At 42.0% G+C, this 19,141-nt stretch overlaps 1 protein-coding gene across 1 annotated transcript in view; it reads left to right on the top strand.

Moving 5' to 3' along the window:
• Positions 1-19,141, top strand: part of LOC308309114 (copine-4-like) — a gene marked incomplete at both ends in the record, with an annotated part of 292,243 nt that overhangs the window by 35,079 nt on the left and 238,023 nt on the right. Inside the window, one exon of the mRNA XM_080754587.1 lies at positions 7,230-7,409. Within this exon, the coding sequence (XP_080610713.1) occupies positions 7,230-7,409 (180 nt within the window). The remainder of the gene's footprint in view (positions 1-7,229; positions 7,410-19,141) is intronic.

Below are 19,141 nucleotides of genomic sequence, written 5' to 3'. Positions count from 1 at the left end.
CACACACATCGGCCTTATTTGTCTTTGACCTTTGATTTGTGTTCATTATTCACTGTATTACATCAGTATAATCACTCTAATCTATAATCCCCTCCCTCTTACTGATATGTACTGTAGGAAGATGAAAACAAATATTTCAAGCTCAAAGCCCATTTCGCTTAATTCAGCATGTTCAATTTGACAAGTCTCTCGCAGTACTGCTATTTGCACTTTATCCCTTTTCATCTTGGACGGAATCTTCCCTCTCCTAATCGGATTAAGTATCCCATTGATGTTTCACTAATTTGCATTTGGGTTACATTTGCATATAGGTTGACCCACCATACATGCATGTTAAAGCTTGTAAAGAACAACAGTTAACAAGCACAACAGAAGTTAAACACTCATCAGAAAGCGTATGTAAGGGAGTGAAAACCTTCAAAAGGAACATTCGTGACTTCTAAATTAGTGGTCTCTCCCAAGGGCCAAAAACCTCTAAAGGGTTCCAAGTAGAGACCTGCAGCGGGAGTGTGCTCCCGCGAGACCCGCAGGTCCCACCGCCATATATTGCGGCGCAGGCGGTATTTTAATCCCTGTGGGCGGTAACAGGCGGTCAAAATAAACTCAGCGGGCCCCGCAAAATCCCGCGCCCTCCCGCAATAAGCTTATATCTATACTTTATCAAGATGTGAATATGTAGAGAATGTAATTTCCCCCCTGCTGAGCCTGAGGACAACGCACGCAGCACGCACCTACAGTAGGCCTACGTAGTTAGTTTCTCTCTCTCTCTCTCTCTGCTCTCTCTCCCCCTCCCTCTCTCTCTTATCCATTTTAATTAAAAAGATCTGTGAAATTAAGACATTTTCAAGCTCTCACTGAAACTATATAACATGCTGCTGTCAACTGAGAGCGGAGACACACACACACACACACACACACACACACACACACACACACACACACACACACACACACACACACACGAAAACAAAAAGACGTAAAAGTAAGTAAGTCAAGGCCAAACCAATTAACGCAACAGCCACAGCTGGACTGACTTTGGACTCACTAGTTAGAAGTTAGCCGACTGAAGCTCTGCTCTCCTCCAACTGTGCATTCTCCATGTTTCCACCTCAAAATGCTGGATTATAATTCTTCAAATGGACCGGAACCCTCTCTCGAAATAAAACAGCAGTGGTGAGTCCAACAGGCAGCAGCTGGTCTAGCCCGTCAACACGACACGTTCTGAGCTTGTAGATCAATCTCTTTTCCACTAGTCCCTCCCTAACATTTTAGTCTTTCTTGATGTTAAAAAAAGTTATTAATTATTTTCCTCATTAACCCTGCAAGGCCCAGCGTTGCTTTTTGGCAACGTTTTTTAAATCATTTTTTAAAAAATGTTATAATTAGTTTTCCTGTTCTTTTTTCACATTAACACATCACCATTAAATCCTATTGTTTAGTATTACAATGCCATTGGCCACGATATTTGCATATAAATACCCCCCACAGAGACTGACATTCACACCTCCCAGAGAAGTTGAAATTCCAGCGTCTGGACGAACAACATCTCACTTTTTTTTTGGGCCAGTAGAAATTAATTTGGGCCTTGCAGGGTTAAGGAGCCTATAGTAGTCTATGTGGATTATCAAAGCTCATCGCCTACTGTCATAGTGGACGATACATTCGTCAATTGCGGGCAGGAGCGGTCGGACAGGAATTGTTTGCGGGGACGTGCGGGCGGTCAAAAATGAAATCATTCCGGCGGCGGGCAGGAGTGGTCAGAAATCATGCAGGAGCGGGCGGTAATGGGATAAAAAAGATCTGTCCCGCGCAGATCTCTAGTTCCAAGGAAAGTGACCACTTAAGCCTCTCAAGCTACAGCAGAAAATACTCACATTTACCCGTGCTTATTTGGCTCGAATCACACAAAAAACACGAACATAAAACAACATACTGTAACAAACGTGTCTTGGGAAAGAGCCTTCCTCAGAAAGTTTGAGGAAGGCTATTAAGAATGCTCTTTGTGATACAGTAGGTGCAACCTTTTTTGTGTGATGAATGTGAGTAGGCCTATGTTGTCCTCCTTGTCTTGAAGTTTGAGTGCACCTTTTCCATTTCAAGAACGAGTGAGTGAGAGATTAATTTGTGACAACCACACTGCTACAGCAATTGCCATAAAGTGTCAAAGTGTCCCTGAGCAAGACACTTCCTGGCTTAGAACGTTCTCTCACCTGTAGTTGGTGTTGCTCTCTTCCAAAAAGAGTGGTATTTTTCTTTTTCATAACAGGTAATCTTGTCCTTTCGCCCGACCCGACCACAGCTTCAGAATGGAGCGATTGGTTACAATGCGAATCCTCTTATTTCTCTTGCTCGAATATCATTACCAACCGCTCATTGGTGAATGGACTCACCAACTACAGATGAGAGAACCTCTGAGTCCGGAATTTTCCTTTAAATGCTACTGTAAGTGCTACCCAGGTCTTAGCCTCGGAAACCCAGGCTTCTTTTGGCGATAGGAAGAAAAAGAAGCCTGGGCGATCGCGTTATGATCACTGTTGGAGGAAGTGTAGAATTTCCCTAATCAATCAGAGTGCAGAGAGCGTCGCACCGAATGTGTTGACGTCATGACGCAGCAGCGTTCTCTGCGCTGAGCAAAGGAGCAGAGGGGGGTGGGGGGAGGAGAACACATGCTATTGGCCAGAGACTCGCGGAGAGATTCGCCGCGCCCGTCCATCTGCCTACACAAACTGGTCCGCGTTAGGTTAGAGTGCCCAGGTCTTAATGGCAGCCCCTTCCCCTAATGGTTAGGATGGGTAATTGCAGGGAACAAATTCTACGTATGTGCAAATGTACTGTAACACATACACCGACAAGTGCTGGCCTTGGAGGGGGTAGTCATTGAGCTTTGCAAAACGGTACCTTCCCTAACCCAAGAACAAAAAACAAACAAAAATAAATAAATGCATGCGCGCTTCGGAAAAGAGAATTCTTCTGAGAATTTCGTCCTTGTCTTGAAGGTTGACATGTGGTTTGGTTTTCATGTAATTTTGGACTATCTTCCATCACTAATTCATTCAGCAGATGAGATTTAATTTGCGACAACAACCAACCACTGCTACAATAAGCTTTTCCACAAAAGTACAAATACATAAAAGTTCAAATACATAAAATGCAAATACCCCAACAAAGCCTGCACTTTGTAAAGGGATACATTAGCAATCTGGCTGTGAGCCACACACCACACCACGAAAAAGTGTGCATTTTGTAAAAGTGTATCTTTGTGTTTGCACATTGTAATAAATTGAGATATTACGGATATTAACGCTCCAGGGAGAGTGTGTGTATTTACAGAGCAGCGGACCTTCGGAGCAGCGTTCCTTTGTTTGTTGTGGGGATAATAGGCGGTCAGATAAATGGGCTTAAAGAGTCCAATGGGACATTTTTGGAACTATTGGAGACTCATAATAATGGACCAACGGGCGGTCCCCAAATCCATCTGAACTGTGTCTTGGCTCAGCACTTATTAGATCTGTAGCTCATTACATATTTATCATGCAGCGCTGAGAAGTTTGTATTTAGTTCTTAGGGACTGTAAAACTCAGCAAAGTAACAGCGTGTGTGTGTGTGTGTGTGTGTGTGTGTGTGTGTGTGTGTGGACAGGGAAATACTACTTTGTGGGGACCTCATGTCCCCACAAAGATAGTACAATCGGAGGAAAAAACCAAGTGGGGACAAATTAATAGGTCCCCACAAGCTGTTTAGGGGTTAGGTTAAGGGTTAGGGTTAGGGTCAGGGTTAGGGTTAGGTTTAAAAATGAATGGAATGTCCCCACAAAGATAGTAGACTATGTGTAATGTCCCCACAAAGTAGCAATTGCAAACGTATGTGTGTGTGTGTGTGTGTGTGTGTGTGTGTGTGTGTGTGTGTGTGTGTGTGTGTGTGTGTTACTTGTGAGGGCCAAATGTCCACATTTAACCCATTAAGGCCTGAGGCTGATTCTACAAATGACTTCTAAACCAGCAGTTCTCACACTTTCAAGATGTTTCAAACATTTTCAAGAATAACGGATGTACAGTACAGTGCACGCTTGTATAATATGTGCTATTTTTGAATAGCCAACGCAAAACTATCTAAAATGATGCAGATTGCTATCTGGGTTTTAATACTATAGTACAGTATGTATTGTAGTAGTATTCTTATTTGTGAGGACAAAATGTCCCGGTCCAATAGACCGGGGCGGGACGTGGAGTCGGGGGGAAACAAAGGTCACTTCACTTGGATTCAACTGGGGCGAAGATACCGAAGGGACCGGTTGCGCCGTTCGCCCCGCTCCTTTTGGACGGTTCGTGCCACGCCCCGGTCGCGCATCGTCTCGTCTTTGCATTCACTTTGTATGTAATCGCCCTGCTCGAACTACCCAGGTTTGAACCATTAGGGTTGGAGTTATCCTTGATTTATTCTTAGTTGCACCCCAATGTCGTGCACCTAAAAAAGAATATCTTCTATTTTCGGCTTTAGGTTCAGGGTTACAAATGGCACAAAATGGTACATATGGCATTCATAAAATTGCCACCCTAAAATAATGTGTGTGTGTGTGTGTGTGTGTGTGTGTGTGTGTGTGTGTGTGTGTGTGTGTGTGTGTGTGTGTGTGTGTGTGTGTGTGTGTGTGTGTGTGTGTGTGTGCGTGCGTGCGCGGCTGCGCGCACAAGGGCGTGTGCGTGCGTGCATGCTTAATGATGTTATCTCAGCAGATAGCAGCAGCAGCAGCTGTGCTGTGTTAACATAAAGCTGTAGGACACTACATCACATCCCAGACAGGAAGCCATGAGGGATTTGACTCTTACTGTAATTTAATTCTACCAAGTCCTGTTCTGTTCTCTGCTGAAGGGATTATTGTTATCATTGACTTCATACTGGATGGCCCTCTGTATTATTCTGTCATCATTCAGAAAGCCGGGAAACTATAGGAATATAGTTCTTTGAAAGTCATAAAGATCTGAGAGTCGTTCCTTCGTTGACAGCGAAGATTAGAAACATGCTGCAGTGCAGAAGATTCTTTTGTAAAACTTTGACTCCTCTTTTGGGATTTGGGACACGTTGGGATGCGTTGTGAGTTTGTAGATATGCTATTTTTAGAGTGCAACACCCGAGTGCAACCGTTGTACCAAACATAAAATAGTCTCATTTTTATTTTCTTATTATCATTTTAAGATATGTTTTTGGCCTTTTATGCCTTTATTGATAGGACAGTACTAGACTGACAGGAAACGGGGAGAGAGATGGGGAGTGACACGCAGCAAAGGTAGTCGGGATCAGATTCAGGACTCGAACCAGCGACCCTCTGTCAAGGCTACACTGAGCCTATGTGGTATGCGCCTGGACCAGTAGGCGAGCGGGCGCCCGTCTCGTTTTCATTTGTTGAAGAAATTGTCAATATATTTAGTCTTAGTTTGAGTCATCACAGCATAGTTTTCGTGTAGTTTTTATTTAGTTTTTGTTGTGGAAATTGAACATTTCCTCAGTGAGAGAATGAAGAGTTAGACACTGATTTATTCAATACAAAATTGACAATAATATGACAATAATTCCTATGTAATATAATAATGAGAAAATGAGAGTAAAGAATAGAAAGAAGAAAGGAAAAAGGAAAAAGCAATGGAAGAGGGAAAGGTGGACAGGGTCCAGTTGTCTCGGAAGGCTTAAATACAGATACTGCACATTGTTAAGATAATTCTGAGGACTGACATTCCTTCTGTCTGACCAAAAGATGTGTTCTCTCAGCACTTGAATATCGTCGTTGTCGGGCGGAAACCTCGTATCTCCAAGTTTCAAATTTGTACGTTCTTTCGTAAAGTAAAGCCCTGCTTCATCATACAAGGCGGGCGCACAAAAGTAGTGAAAACAGCCGATGCGAGGCGTTGTGTGCTTGTGATGTGCTTGTAGATCGACTAGTTTAAATAATTTTTAAAATGATAAATGCAAAACTAACCGTTTTGGACATACAGGGTTTTCACCCGACAACGACGATATGGAAGGTCAATTCTGCCTGGCTATGAAATGTGCTGTTTTCAGCTGTTTTCACTGGTTTAAATCATTTTAAAATGATGAATGCAAAACAAACGGTTTTGGACATACAAGGTTTTCACCCGGCAACGATGATATCATACTCATTTACTTCCCTGGCTAGGATATTACATTCATAACATCAGCATGCAGTCATATATTAATATAACCATAATAACGTAAGTAAGATGAATATTAAATATATAATTACTATATCAATAATCAATAACTCAATAATAACCGATAGATCAATAGCCTAAAGGGAATATAAATTGTATTTCCGTTACAGTTTTCGTCAGTGAACAAAGGTAGTCAACAAACTTTTTTCCGTCATATTTCTAATCGACGAAATCAACGTCACGCAAAGAGGAGAGGAGGATGAATCAGACAAAGTGAGGCTCCCCATGCAGCCAGAGAGACATTCCTTCACAGTGGCTCTAATTAAGCAGAAAGCCTCCACACAGCCAATTAAAAGAGTGTACCCTGGCTGCTGTGTGGAGCTCCATCTGCATAGCTCTCAAAATGCCAAGTGGACGGATTCCATCTGAAGCGCTCCGGCTCACACACATTCACACGCCCAGCACACGCTCAAATCCCTCAGTGACACTTTGACTCTGAGAGAGAACAGAATGGACCCAAATGGACCCTTGCGGCAGGTCCATTTGGGTCCATGTGAGTTACAAATAGGTCCAATGTGCATTGTAGGTTTTACTGTGTACATTCTGTCAACATTGTTTTATAATGGGGACATCTCTCTCTCTCTCTCTCTCTCTCTCTCTCTCTCTCTCTCTCTCTCTCTCTCTCTCTCTCTCTCTCTCTCCTTCACTTATCTCTCCATCCCTCTCCATCCCTCTTTATTTATATCCCTCGTCCACCCTTTCTGTTCCTATCTATCTATCTATCTATCTATCTATCTATCTATCTATCTATCTATCTATCTATCTATCTATCTATCTATCTGTCTCTCTCACACATACTATACACTCACTATTTTATAAATCTATTTTATATCTCACCATAAATCTCTCTCTCTTTCTACCCGTCCATCCATCTTCCATGTCTCTCTATCCCTCTCCCATACCATTCTATCTCCCTCCCTTTATATCTCTCATCCATCCACGAATCGATTTTTATTTATCATCCACTCCCATTCTGACACTGTACGTTTCTCTCTCTCTCTCTCCCAGGTTGATAGGACGGAGGTCATTCGCAGCTCGAACCACCCGACCTTCTCCAAGGTGTTCACGCTGGACTTTTATTTTGAAGAGGTCCAACGCATCCGCTACGAGCTGATTGACATCAGCAGCGCTCACAACGGACTGAAGGAGGCAGACTTCCTGGGATCAGTAGAGTGTACGCTGGGACAGGTAGATGTGTGTGTGTGTGTGTGTGTGTGTGTGTGTGTGTGTGTGTGTGTGTGTGTGTGTGTGTGCGTGCGTGCGTGCGTGCGTGCGTGCGTCCGTGTGTGTGTGTTTGTGTGTTTGCTTGTTTGTTTGTGTGTGTGTGTGTGGCACAAAATGAAGCCAAGACTTTAATGAAATAATCAGTCCAGATGGTCCTTATGTTAAACAACCCATGCAAGAAAGCCCTCTCCTTCTCTGTTGTGACAATGTGTGCGCGTGCACGTGCGAGCGTGCGTGCGCGATTCAGTTCTGTTGGTTTTACTCTCCCACATTCATCTGTCTGACGTAACTGGATGAAATGCTGTCTGCTTCGAGCTGCTTTCATTGTAACAACAATGACGCCAGCCGTTAACATTGTATAGTGGATGTCATATAGCGTCAAAGCAGCAATAGCTCACATGCTGTTGTTGTCGCCCTCATGCCAGTTGAGGTCAAATTCAGTCAGCGATGGTCTGCAGAGAGAGAGAGCAGGCATCCCCATGCTTTGGGGGTCATTGTCTGCTAGACGAGTGCATATAATCTTCAGCAGCAGTCGGCCCTTGCGGAGCCGATTGGTAATGTTGAATGCAGGGACGTTCTGGCCATTGGGAAAAGCGGGACAACTCCCGAACGGCCGAACTCCCGAACGGCCGGTTCATTCCCGGTTCATTCCCGGCCGGTCCAGGCCGGCCATTAGGAAAGAATTAAACTGTTTGCACAAAAGTAAAAATTAAACTGTTTGCACAAAAGTAGTGAAAACAGCAGATCTACAAGCAGTGGTGCGAGGCGTTGTGTGCTTGTAGATCGGCTGTTTTCACTATTTTTAAATTTTTAAAATGATAAATACAAAACAAACGGTTTTGGACAGACAAGGTTTCCACCTGACGACAACGAAATATAAGTCATGTAATTGGCCCACTGGCTTGTCACTTGTCATGATCTGAAATGGCAAATCTTTGAGTAGCAGCAGCGCTATAGAGAGAGAGAGCTCTCTCTATAGCGCGCAATGAGGGCCTCTACAACTCTTTTTCCCGGCTGAATCAGGGGCCCAGCACGTCCCTGGTTGAATGGATTGATCATGTTGATCAAATGACTGTCCATTGGGCAGAAATGCCCCTGTTGTCCAGTTTCCCCAGCAGAACCCAGCAGCTCTCATAGCATAGAATGGAGCACATAATAAGCCTATCGCTTTTGCACTATTTGTTGCAGTCAAAAGTGTGTTTTTTCAGTCTGTTATTAGTTGTCATTAAACACACACATCCATGCCGTCAATTGTCCCACACGAGCCTCCACACTCTGCTAAATGGATGCCAAGTCCCGGAAAAGACTCGCTGTGATTGGCCAGTGCAGTCCTTTGATTGGCAGTTGTGCTGAATGCTCACCCCGAAACATGATTTATGAGACTGTGGTGGCTTCTGTGGGACAACCAAGCCATGGATGTGTTTAGGACAACTAGTAACACATTCATAGTGTAAAAGCGATAGGCTCATGTGCTCCACTCTATGCTGTGAGGGCTGCTGGGTTCTGCTGGGGAAACTGGACAACAGGGGCATTTCTGCCTAATAGTCACATGGACAGTCATTTGGGATCAATATAAGTAGGAAAATGAGCCGAGATGTTATTTAGGGCGGCAGGGACGTGCTGGGCCCCTGATTCAGCCCAGGAAAAAGAGTTGGAGAGGCCCTCATTGTCAGATTCAGATTCCTTTATTTACCATTGTGTGCTATAGAGTGGGATCTCTCTCTATAGCACTGCAAAGATTTGCCATTTCAGATCATGACAAGTGACAAGCCAGTGGGCCAATTACATGAGTTATATTTTGTCGTTGTCGGGTGGAAACCTTGTATGTCCAAAACCGTTTGTTTTGTATTTTAAGCTAGTGAAAACAGCCGATCTACAAGCACACAACGCCGCGCACCGCGAGGCGTTGTGTGCTTAGATCTGCTATTTTCACTACTTTTGTGCAACGGCCTTGTATGATGAAGCAGGGCTTTACTTTGCGAAACAATTTACAAATTTGAAACTTGGAGATACAAGGTTTCTGCCCGACAGTGACGATTTACTTTGTTGGCCGCCCAGCCCCCAAAATGGAACAAAGGCCATTTTTTCCCAATGGCCAGCACGTCCCTGTAGGGCGGAGTTGTGCTTTAAGTAGTAGAAGGGGTTTATTCCCAATATAGAATAGAGATCTGCAAATACAAAACCATAACATACAGGGGTTGACACTAAGGTCTCAGAGGCACTTGCCCATCGGGCAAGTACAGGTCATGTTCTACTTGCCCGAAGGTCATGCCCACTTGCCCGAAAATTAATTGTCCATTATAAAATGATAGGTACGATTTTAATTACCGCTCAATTTAATACTTATTTCTTTACTTTCTGGGGCTGTGCGAGAAAAAATGTCAGACTTCAATACCTCCAAATCCAAATACCTAATTCCTACATACTTTAGCTATGATTGAATATGTCTATGGTTTCACACTTGTTATTTTATATTTTTAAACGTAGCAACAGTAATAAAAAAAACAGCACATTATAGGTAAATAGTGTTCTTATTTTACATTCCACAGACCAGAAGACAGCGCAGTGGCCACGTTCAGGTGTTTAGACAGATATCTCGTGTTGTGTTTATAGACATTTGTGTCCCCTCTCAAATTGCACTTGCCCTGTCGGGCAACCTGAAGGCCAACTTCACCTGCCCTGACGTTTTATTTACCTGCCGGGGGCAGGTGGGCAAGCCTTAGAGTCAATGCCTGACATATATGGACACATAGGCACTGACATTAAAAGGGATGAGCATGCAAATAAACTCCACTGTTGCATGAAATGAGTGATTTCCAAGAGAACAATCTGTATTTACTCTAACAGAGTCATTAATATTGGCTTTCACGGTATAACAAACCAAACAGAGATAGGGATATTCAATCACACTGACAAACATGCATAATCTGTAAACTCTTGTTCGTTATTTTGTCTGAAATGTGACTTTGTAGAAGAGTTGCTGGCTGTTCGCAAAGTCACACATACCGACTGATATGATATGGTGTTCTCTAGTACAATATCACTGTAACTTGTACAACTTTAATGTTATTGGCAGAGTTGAGGAAAGTTTTGAATATTTGGCGGTCCCGTTTTCACTATTCACTAGATCAGAGGTTGTTGCAATTACCTGCTTTGCAGTACCAAATGCTCAGCTATGACGAAATATAATGTAACGTGTACGTTCTGTAATGCTATTCCAATGGTGAAAGTCACAAGAGAAGCAATGGCAACAGCAATGACACGGCCAAGCCCCCAAATACCCATATGTGTCTCTCAAAGAATAGGAGAGGCCCCCTACTTTTTTCCCTCTACACCAAATCTCTTTGCAGAAACCACAACGTGTTCTGAGCTTGTAGATCTGCTATTTTTGCCATATAGTATGTTTACCCCAGAATAGGGACACTAGTGCCACAGGGGTGACGTTTTCCATGGCAATTTTCACCGCGCTGGCAAGAATCCACTCAATAGCCAATTAGCCATAGGCCTATATCTTATCTGCCTCTGTTCGCAATTACGCATTTAGGCAAAAGACTGCAAAATTAAAAGAGATAGCTTTTCTGTAGATTATTATTATTATTATAGATTATTTGAATTAAATGTATTGTCTGAATTTTGGCAGCCCACTGGACATATATAGGATCCATTCCATACTAAGGTGTTTGTAAACATGTCTGAAAGGATCACATAATATCAAAAATAGTCCACCTACTCAATTAACAAGCAATTAACATGAACTGATCAATGTACTGTAATTAAAAGCCCAATAATGCACAACATTATGTACTCATGTAGAATAATCACTAAATATACAAGTCTACGTCCCAATCAATCCACTGTTGCACACGCCAGTGCTAATTTCCCAATTAAAATGATATGGATGCTTTCTCGGTTTTAATGACAGACAGGCAGATAGGTAAAAGGAAAATCAAAAGCTTTATAGTCACATCACACGTTTAAAGCCGTAACAGAGTGTGTGGAATTATTTCTCGAACAAGCTCCCAAGGAACACCAATAACATTTTTTGACAAGACAAAAAGGTGTTCCCCATCTTGGCAAATGATCCTTCTCACGGCAACCGTATTTTGGCATGAACTAGCAGTATAATCTTACAGTACTTGCTTCACTGTTGTTACCAGTGCTTACTAAGACGGTTCCATTCATGTGGAATTCACACCAGCAGCATCACAACAAAGGCTGGCAGCTTGTGAGGACGTGTTTCAATGCTAAGTCCAAGCTAGACGAGCATCCAACACTTTGTCCACAATCCCACAATGCTCTGATGAAAGCCCACTAGGCTGAAACGTTAGCAGTTTTTGTTTGGCCCCCCAAAAAAAAGAAAAAAAAAAGAAATCTAATTATTTTCTTTACAAAAATTGGAAAGTGCTACCATACACCCTTAGACAGTGGTTCCCAAACTTTTTAGCTCAAGACTCAAAAGAGAAAATATAGCTGCAAGCAGCGATAAAGTGGCCAAGGCAAAAGCATCAAGGGAAAGCAAAGAAGACATCAAAGAGAAACTAGAAGCAGTGTTCTTCCGAACAGGTCAGGTGTTTTTTTTGGCCCACTGGTGACTCTATAACAGGCCAATGTGAGAAGGGTGGCATCTGTTCCTTGGCCTAGTGGGAATGTGTGTGCAAAATCTCACACACATAGCAGGCTGCGTTTGAGACAATTTGTTCAAAAAGGAGCAATCCTGCAAACCTTGGAATTCAATTTTAGCCAATTAGATAGAATATGATATCGGACAAATCCGTCATGATCACATCACTGTAGAGATACTGTGTACTGATTTGTGTGATTTTCTGTCTATAGCTGCAGAGCGAGATGAACAAATCTCAGTGAGAGTTGCAAGGGCCCCATAGCCTAGTGCAGTGTTTGTTATTTTTGCCTTTTTCTTGAGTTTTGCCTTTTGTTCCCGTTCCCGAGTTCTTCATTTTTAGATTTTTGGCAAAGTTTATTTTTGCCATTTTTGAATTTTGGGTTTCACTGTACAACTGCATGGTGGGGGCTGGATAAATAAAAATCTTAACGAGACACAAATTGCTTATTATAAGCAGACATGGCAACCCAGAACCCAACTACTGACACTTTAATGCAAGGACAACAGGAAATCAAATGATGTTTTTCAGGACAGCTTTTTCAGCCCCCGCCTTTTTCAGGATATGAACAGGATAACAGGGGCGGTGCCAGGAATAACATGAATATATAGAGATAAATAGTAATACTGAATAAAAGTACGAAGGTATTGGCATCAACTTGAATTTTTTTGAAAATGTGTGTGCAAAATCTCACACACATAGCAGGCTGCGTTTGAGACAATTTGTTCAAAAAGGAGCAATCCTGCAAACCTTGGAATTCAATTTTAGCCAATTAGATAGAATATGATATCGGACAAATCCGTCATGATCACATCACTGTAGAGATACTGTGTACTGATTTGTGTGATTTTCTGTCTATAGCTGCAGAGCGAGATGAACAAATCTCAGTGAGAGTTGCAAGGGCCCCATAGCCTAGTGCAGTGTTTGTTATTTTTGCCTTTTTCTTGAGTTTTGCCTTTTGTTCCCGTTCCCGAGTTCTTCATTTTTAGATTTTTGGCAAAGTTTATTTTTGCCATTTTTGAATTTTGGGTTTCACTGTACAACTGCATGGTGGGGGCTGGATAAATAAAAATCTTAACGAGACACAAATTGCTTATTATAAGCAGACATGGCAACCCAGAACCCAACTACTGACACTTTAATGCAAGGACAACAGGAAATCAAATGATGTTTTTCAGGACAGCTTTTTCAGCCCCCGCCTTTTTCAGGATATGAACAGGATAACAGGGGCGGTGCCAGGAATAACATGAATATATAGAGATAAATAGTAATACTGAATAAAAGTACGAAGGTATTGGCATCAACTTGAATTTTTTTGAAAATAGCAGATCTACAAGCTCACAATGCAATGCAACGCATGAGCATTTACTGGAGTAGCCTAGAAGTAAGACTATACAAGTGAAGTATAAAATACCTCAAAATTATACTAAGGATAGTATTTGAGTAAATGTACTCAGTTACTTTTACACCCCTGGCATTGTAGACCCAGATGCTTGTGAAACATGATAAAGAAATAGTCATGCAATAGTATGAATTTCAGTTTATTTACACAAAGGATTTGCAATTGCAAAATATTTGGCAGCATTATTTTCTGTAAGTGGCTAGCAGAGTCAGACTTAACTAAACTTAAATTGTTTTTATTGAAAAACGTTGAGGGGAAGGCGGCTGGGGGTCAAAACTTGGAACTTTAGGCGCTCACATGGGGCTGCCGTCCTGTGGGCAGAGCAGACTATGGATTCCAATTGGGGGGTGTTGGAACCCAGCCAGCCTAGGTGGGGGAGGGAGAGAGAAATGAGGTGAGCTTCAGAATAATTACAGTTGAGCCACAAGTTAGAGAAGAGGTGTTCAATCTGCCCGTTCCACACAATTCAGAATAATGAACCCACTTACACTGCCGTTCTTTGGCTTCAATGAAGCAATCTGGGAGCTGGTACCGATTGTCAGCTGATTGTCAGATGGGCTTCAGGTGTGAGGCTGAGCTTCCCCTGCATGGTTTGAAACAATAAACGAATAAATGAATGCACTCAAACATCATTACTTTATAAAGAAACTCAAAGTCATTACTTCAAAATCAAATCAAACTAGGAATGAGTGTCACTGCGGCTGCTTTTTCCTACCCATAACCATAGGTCAGACAGGATTGTGTCAGTCTTTCTGCAGGCTCGCCATCTTTCAGATTCAGTTCTAGGCAATAAACCTGGCCTGGATCAAAGAAAAAGGCCAAATGAATAGAAAAACAACAAATTCAAATAATCTGCTGCACTACAGGCTTGAAACAAAATAATTCCATTAATCTCCCCAACTAGGCATTGGCATTAAACTCAAAATACATCAATTCAATAATCAACGTTGCAGCTAACATACAAGCATTACATTCCAAAAGAAATCGTTTAACATTTAGATACCAAAACCAAAAACAACATAACATTTCAGAGCACATGGTCAGCTTACCAAGTGACACATTGTTCCTCCATCATACACAGCCAGTGTATCGAGTGGATCAGGTAGGTATGTTCAGGTGAGGTAAATCTAAAAGACAAATTATAGTATGGGTAAGTATAATGAATGAAACTGTTAGAAATTGGAATAGTTGTTGGAATAATGAACAGTGTACAGACCTGCAGCTGCTGCATAATGTAGCAGTGAGTAGCAGCAACCACCAGCACCATGCGGCTTCAAACAATCTGAGAGGGGGGGAGTGGCCTCAACTCAACCACTATTTATACCCTTGCTTAAGAAGGTTGCCATGTTTGGTCGGGTTGCCATGTTCAGTTGCAGTACCAGGGTTTTCACGGCAAAATGTTGTAAAATGTATTTTAAATGCATGAGGTAAGGCTTGAACAGGGGACTTCTGGAATGATAGACAAAGGCCTTACCATGTGAGCTATGCACAGCTCTGCACAGTGAGAAAATATTACTTTAAATGTTTGTTTTAGAAGCAGAAGAATAATTTGCATAAAACTTGCAATGTTGATAGAATTATTAAAAAAGCATGTTTCAATTTTTAAAAAATCCGATCTGACAGATCTTTAGATATTGGTCCAAAGTTCATGTAAAAAAAGTTCTGTGCACGTGACGCGAAAGTTCCGGAATAAAAGATGGTTTAAGTGTTTTACGAACTGCTCCAAAAGGCGGAAAATCGAAGGGCGGAGCTTACTTAACAAAGACACAGATGTCTTCAGCTTGAGTCAAGGCACGCGTGTAAGCAAGTTGCATGTCTTCAAACAAAACGAGGCATGACTTATGCCCCTTTAAAGTTTGAGTTTTCAAACGCTTCGTATAGCGCCCCCCTTTGGCCAATTGGAGTAAGATTGCTTTCAGTGATATTTGGACTAACCCTCGACATATTTGCCAAATGCCATGAACGTGTCACTTTGCATGTATGATTTAGAGGCAGAAGAATAATTTGCATAAAACTGCAACATTGAGTGAGTTATTAAAAAATAATGTTTCGCTTTAAAGAAAATCCGGCCGCTGTGCGATGACCGTGTTGGTCCAAAGTTCATGTAAAAAAAGTTTTGCGCACGTTACGCGAAAATCCCAGGAGGAGATAGATTTTGACTGTTTTTCATATAATTCAAAATTGTGGGAGAGGTAAAGGTCAGAGGTCAAAAGTCAGAGCGTAAAAGTTGTTCGGCATGAGGAGACGCATACGTGTATACAGGTTTCATTGCTGTACCTGAAACAGGGCATGAGCTACACCAGTTCAAAGTTTGCACTTTCGAAGGCTTCCTACAGCGCCACCCTTTGGCCGATTGTTGCGAGCTTCGCGTTTTAGCCGTTTGGCATAGTCCTCTGCCATACTGCCATGAACGTGTCACTTTGCATGTATGATTTAGAGGCAGAAGAATAATTTGCATGAAACTGCATTATACGGTTAATTATTAAAAAATAATGTTTCGCTTTAAAGAAAATCCGGCTAAGTTTTCAGACCGTATTGGTCCAAAGTTCATGTAAAAAAAGTTTCGCGCACGTTACGCGAAAATCCCAGGAGGAGATACATTTTTACTGTTTTTCATATAATTCAAAATTGTGGGAGAGGTAAAGGTCAGAGGTCAAAAGTCAGAGCGTAAAAGTTGTTCGGCATGAGGAGACGCATAAGTGTATACAGGTTTCATTGCTGTACCTGAAACAGGGCATGAGCTACACCAGTTCAAAGTTTGCACTTTCCAAGGCTTCCTACAGCGCCACCAATTGGCCGATTGTTGCGAGCTTCGCGTTTTAGCCGTTTGGCATAGTCCTCTGCCATACCGCCGAGTTTCGTAAAAAGCGACTGCACGGTCTAGCCGCTAGAGCAAAAGTGGCGGAAGAATAATAATAATAAATATAGCTGCAAGCAGCGATAAAGTGGCCAAGGCATAAATAGCAGGAAAGCAAAAAGGCATCAAGGGAAAGCAAAGAAGAAATCAAAGAAAAACTGGAAGCAGTGTTCTTCCGAACAGGTCTCCGGCAGGTCAGGTGTTTTTTTTTTGGCCTAGTGGTGACTATAATAGGCCAAAGTCAAAAGGGTACCACGTGTTCTTTGGCCTTTCACGGCAATCGGACGCTGCATGTGGGATTTGAGGCATTTTGTTCCAAAAATGGGTTTTGCAAAAATTGACCCGCTGGTGGCGCTATAACAGGCCAATGTGAGAAGGGTGGCATCTGTTCCTTGGCCTAGTGGGAATGTGCGTGCAAAATCTCACACAAATAGCAGGCTGCGTTTGAGACATTTTGTTCAAAAAGGAGCAATCCTGCAAACCTTGGAATTCAATGTTAGCCAATTAGATAGAATATGATATTGGACAAATCCGTCATGATTACATCACTGTAGAGATACTGTGTGCCCATTTGTGTGATTATCGGATAAAATCTGAAGGAGTAATATCGAAGAATGCGTTTTCGGCCTTCTGGTGGCGCTATAAATTACAGAGACTCTGCCGATTTTACACTAATCGGCATAGTTATTGGTGAAAGCACAAATTGACCTCTACACAACATGTATGCAAAAGACTATATGCAACAGACATAAAATAGTTCCAAAGAACTCCTCAAGGTTTTAACTCAATATCTTTATTTTCCAACTTTTTCATTAGTTGTCTTTGTTGAAGAGTTGGTCATCAGGTTGTAAACCTTCAAAACAGAGGGTTAACAACCTAGCCATTTTCAGGCATGTCTTTTAAATCACAATGTTTTCAAATAATTCAAGTAGTAAACGTCTTCAAATAAAGTTTTTAAACATTAAGTATTGTGAAGTCTGAACCCAAACCAGCACACGGAAACTGTTCTCAAGGTGAAAACGCAATAAGCGTTGTTTTATTCAATGGGGCGTTCCCCTAAAACATGAAATAAAGTTCTTCCCAAAACCGGGGCTTTTAACACGTCTTCAAATAAAGTTTTTAAACATTAAGTATTGTTAAGTCTGAACCCAAACCAGCACACGGAAACAGTTCTCAAGGTGAAAACGCAATAAGCGTTGTTTTATTCAATGGGGCGTTCCCCTAAAACATGAAATAAAGTTCTTCCCAAAACCGGGGCTTTTAACTCAAAATATGCTTCTTTCCAGAACTTAACAAACAGGGGTTACATTCGAAACATATGTTTCACAGTATGCCGTTGCTTCCATTAACACATGCCATTTCTCTTCCAAGACTCAGATGCAGCTCCTAATTTGCCTACAATGGGAACAGATAGAACCACCATTAGCAATGTGGCAAAATACAGAGCAAATGTGCGACAGAGGAGAACATAGTGGAGTTTTGCTTACTGCTCGATGGAAGAGTCCCTTCGAGAGCCAGCTACACAGTGAAGCAGGGCTCGGTGGTTAAGAGCAAAAACATTTGGATTGCCTGACTCGGAGAAGCTGTGTTGCGGCCAGGTGCTGACAAATCAAACTGATTGCAACAAGCAGCCATCTTAGCTGCTGCATTCTGGGAAATGTAGTTTTTCTGAAAACCAAGCAAAGCCATCAGTTAGATTCAGTTCACATGCAAAAACAGGGCCTGGATAAAAAAAAAAGAAAAATCAACTAATCAGCCGATCTACAAGGTTAAAACAAAATAAAGTCAACAGATCTGCTGATTTGGAGGTTGTGATTTGCCATCCAATTTGCGTGATTTTAGGCCAAAATCTGTAGGAGCAGTGTTGTAAAATGTGTTTTGCAAAAATCTGTCTGATGGTGGCGCTAGAGAGGGGCATGTGTGAAATCAGGGACGGAGGTTGTGATTTGACAATCAATTTGCGTGATTTTAGGCCAAAATCTGTAGGAGCAGTGTTCGCAAATGTTTTGCAAGAATCGGCCTCATGGTGGCGCGGGAGGGCCATGTGAGAAATCAGGCAGCCAAGGAGTGTGTGCAAAGTTTGGCATGGATAGGGGCAATGGTAACGGAGATATGAATAGGGCAAAAGTATGATGTCACACGGACAGAGTGACAGCCGGTGGAGGTTTCGATAGTAACTGCGACCTAACAGTCGCAATAATACTTACATCTCTTTAGTTAAATGCTTACATTGAAGAAAGAGATGAGGCCACACCCCAAACAATAGTGGACACAGGCAATAATCCACAACTGCACACTCCTGACAATATAAAACACATTCTCACTGTAAACGATAGAACCAAAATAACACAGTAAAACGGTAAAAGAGACCATACAAAATACAAGCAAACAGTCTTACCGGTTAACAGAGCAGCACACACTCAACTCAGCAGTGTTTTGTTCAAACTGTTCAGATGGATTCAATCGGCCGACGCCCAACAAGCAACCATCTTAGCTGCTGCATTCTGGGAAATGTAGTTTTTCTGAAAACCAAACAATTAAGATTCAGTTCACAGGCAAAAAAACTAAAAAAATCAACTAATCAGCCGATCTACAAGCTTAAAACTAAATAAAGTCGACAAATCTGCTTATCTACAAGCAATAATTACATTACCGAAATGAATCTTTTTACATTCCAATCCCAAAACCAGAAACAAACATTTCCGAGCCACATGTTCACTTACCAATTATCTTAGTCACGCAGCCTCAGTGTCAATATCAGAGTTGGTCAGGTGGATCTAAAAGCAATATAGTGTGGGTTAAATATAAATGGAGCAAT

This window comes from Nannobrachium achirus, assembly GCF_963921795.1.
Source record: "Nannobrachium achirus genome assembly, chromosome: 2".
NCBI classification, from domain to species: Eukaryota; Metazoa; Chordata; class Actinopteri; order Myctophiformes; family Myctophidae; genus Nannobrachium; species Nannobrachium achirus.
Note: the sequence above shows the minus strand (reverse complement) of the source record. Positions and strands in the feature narration are given on the sequence as shown.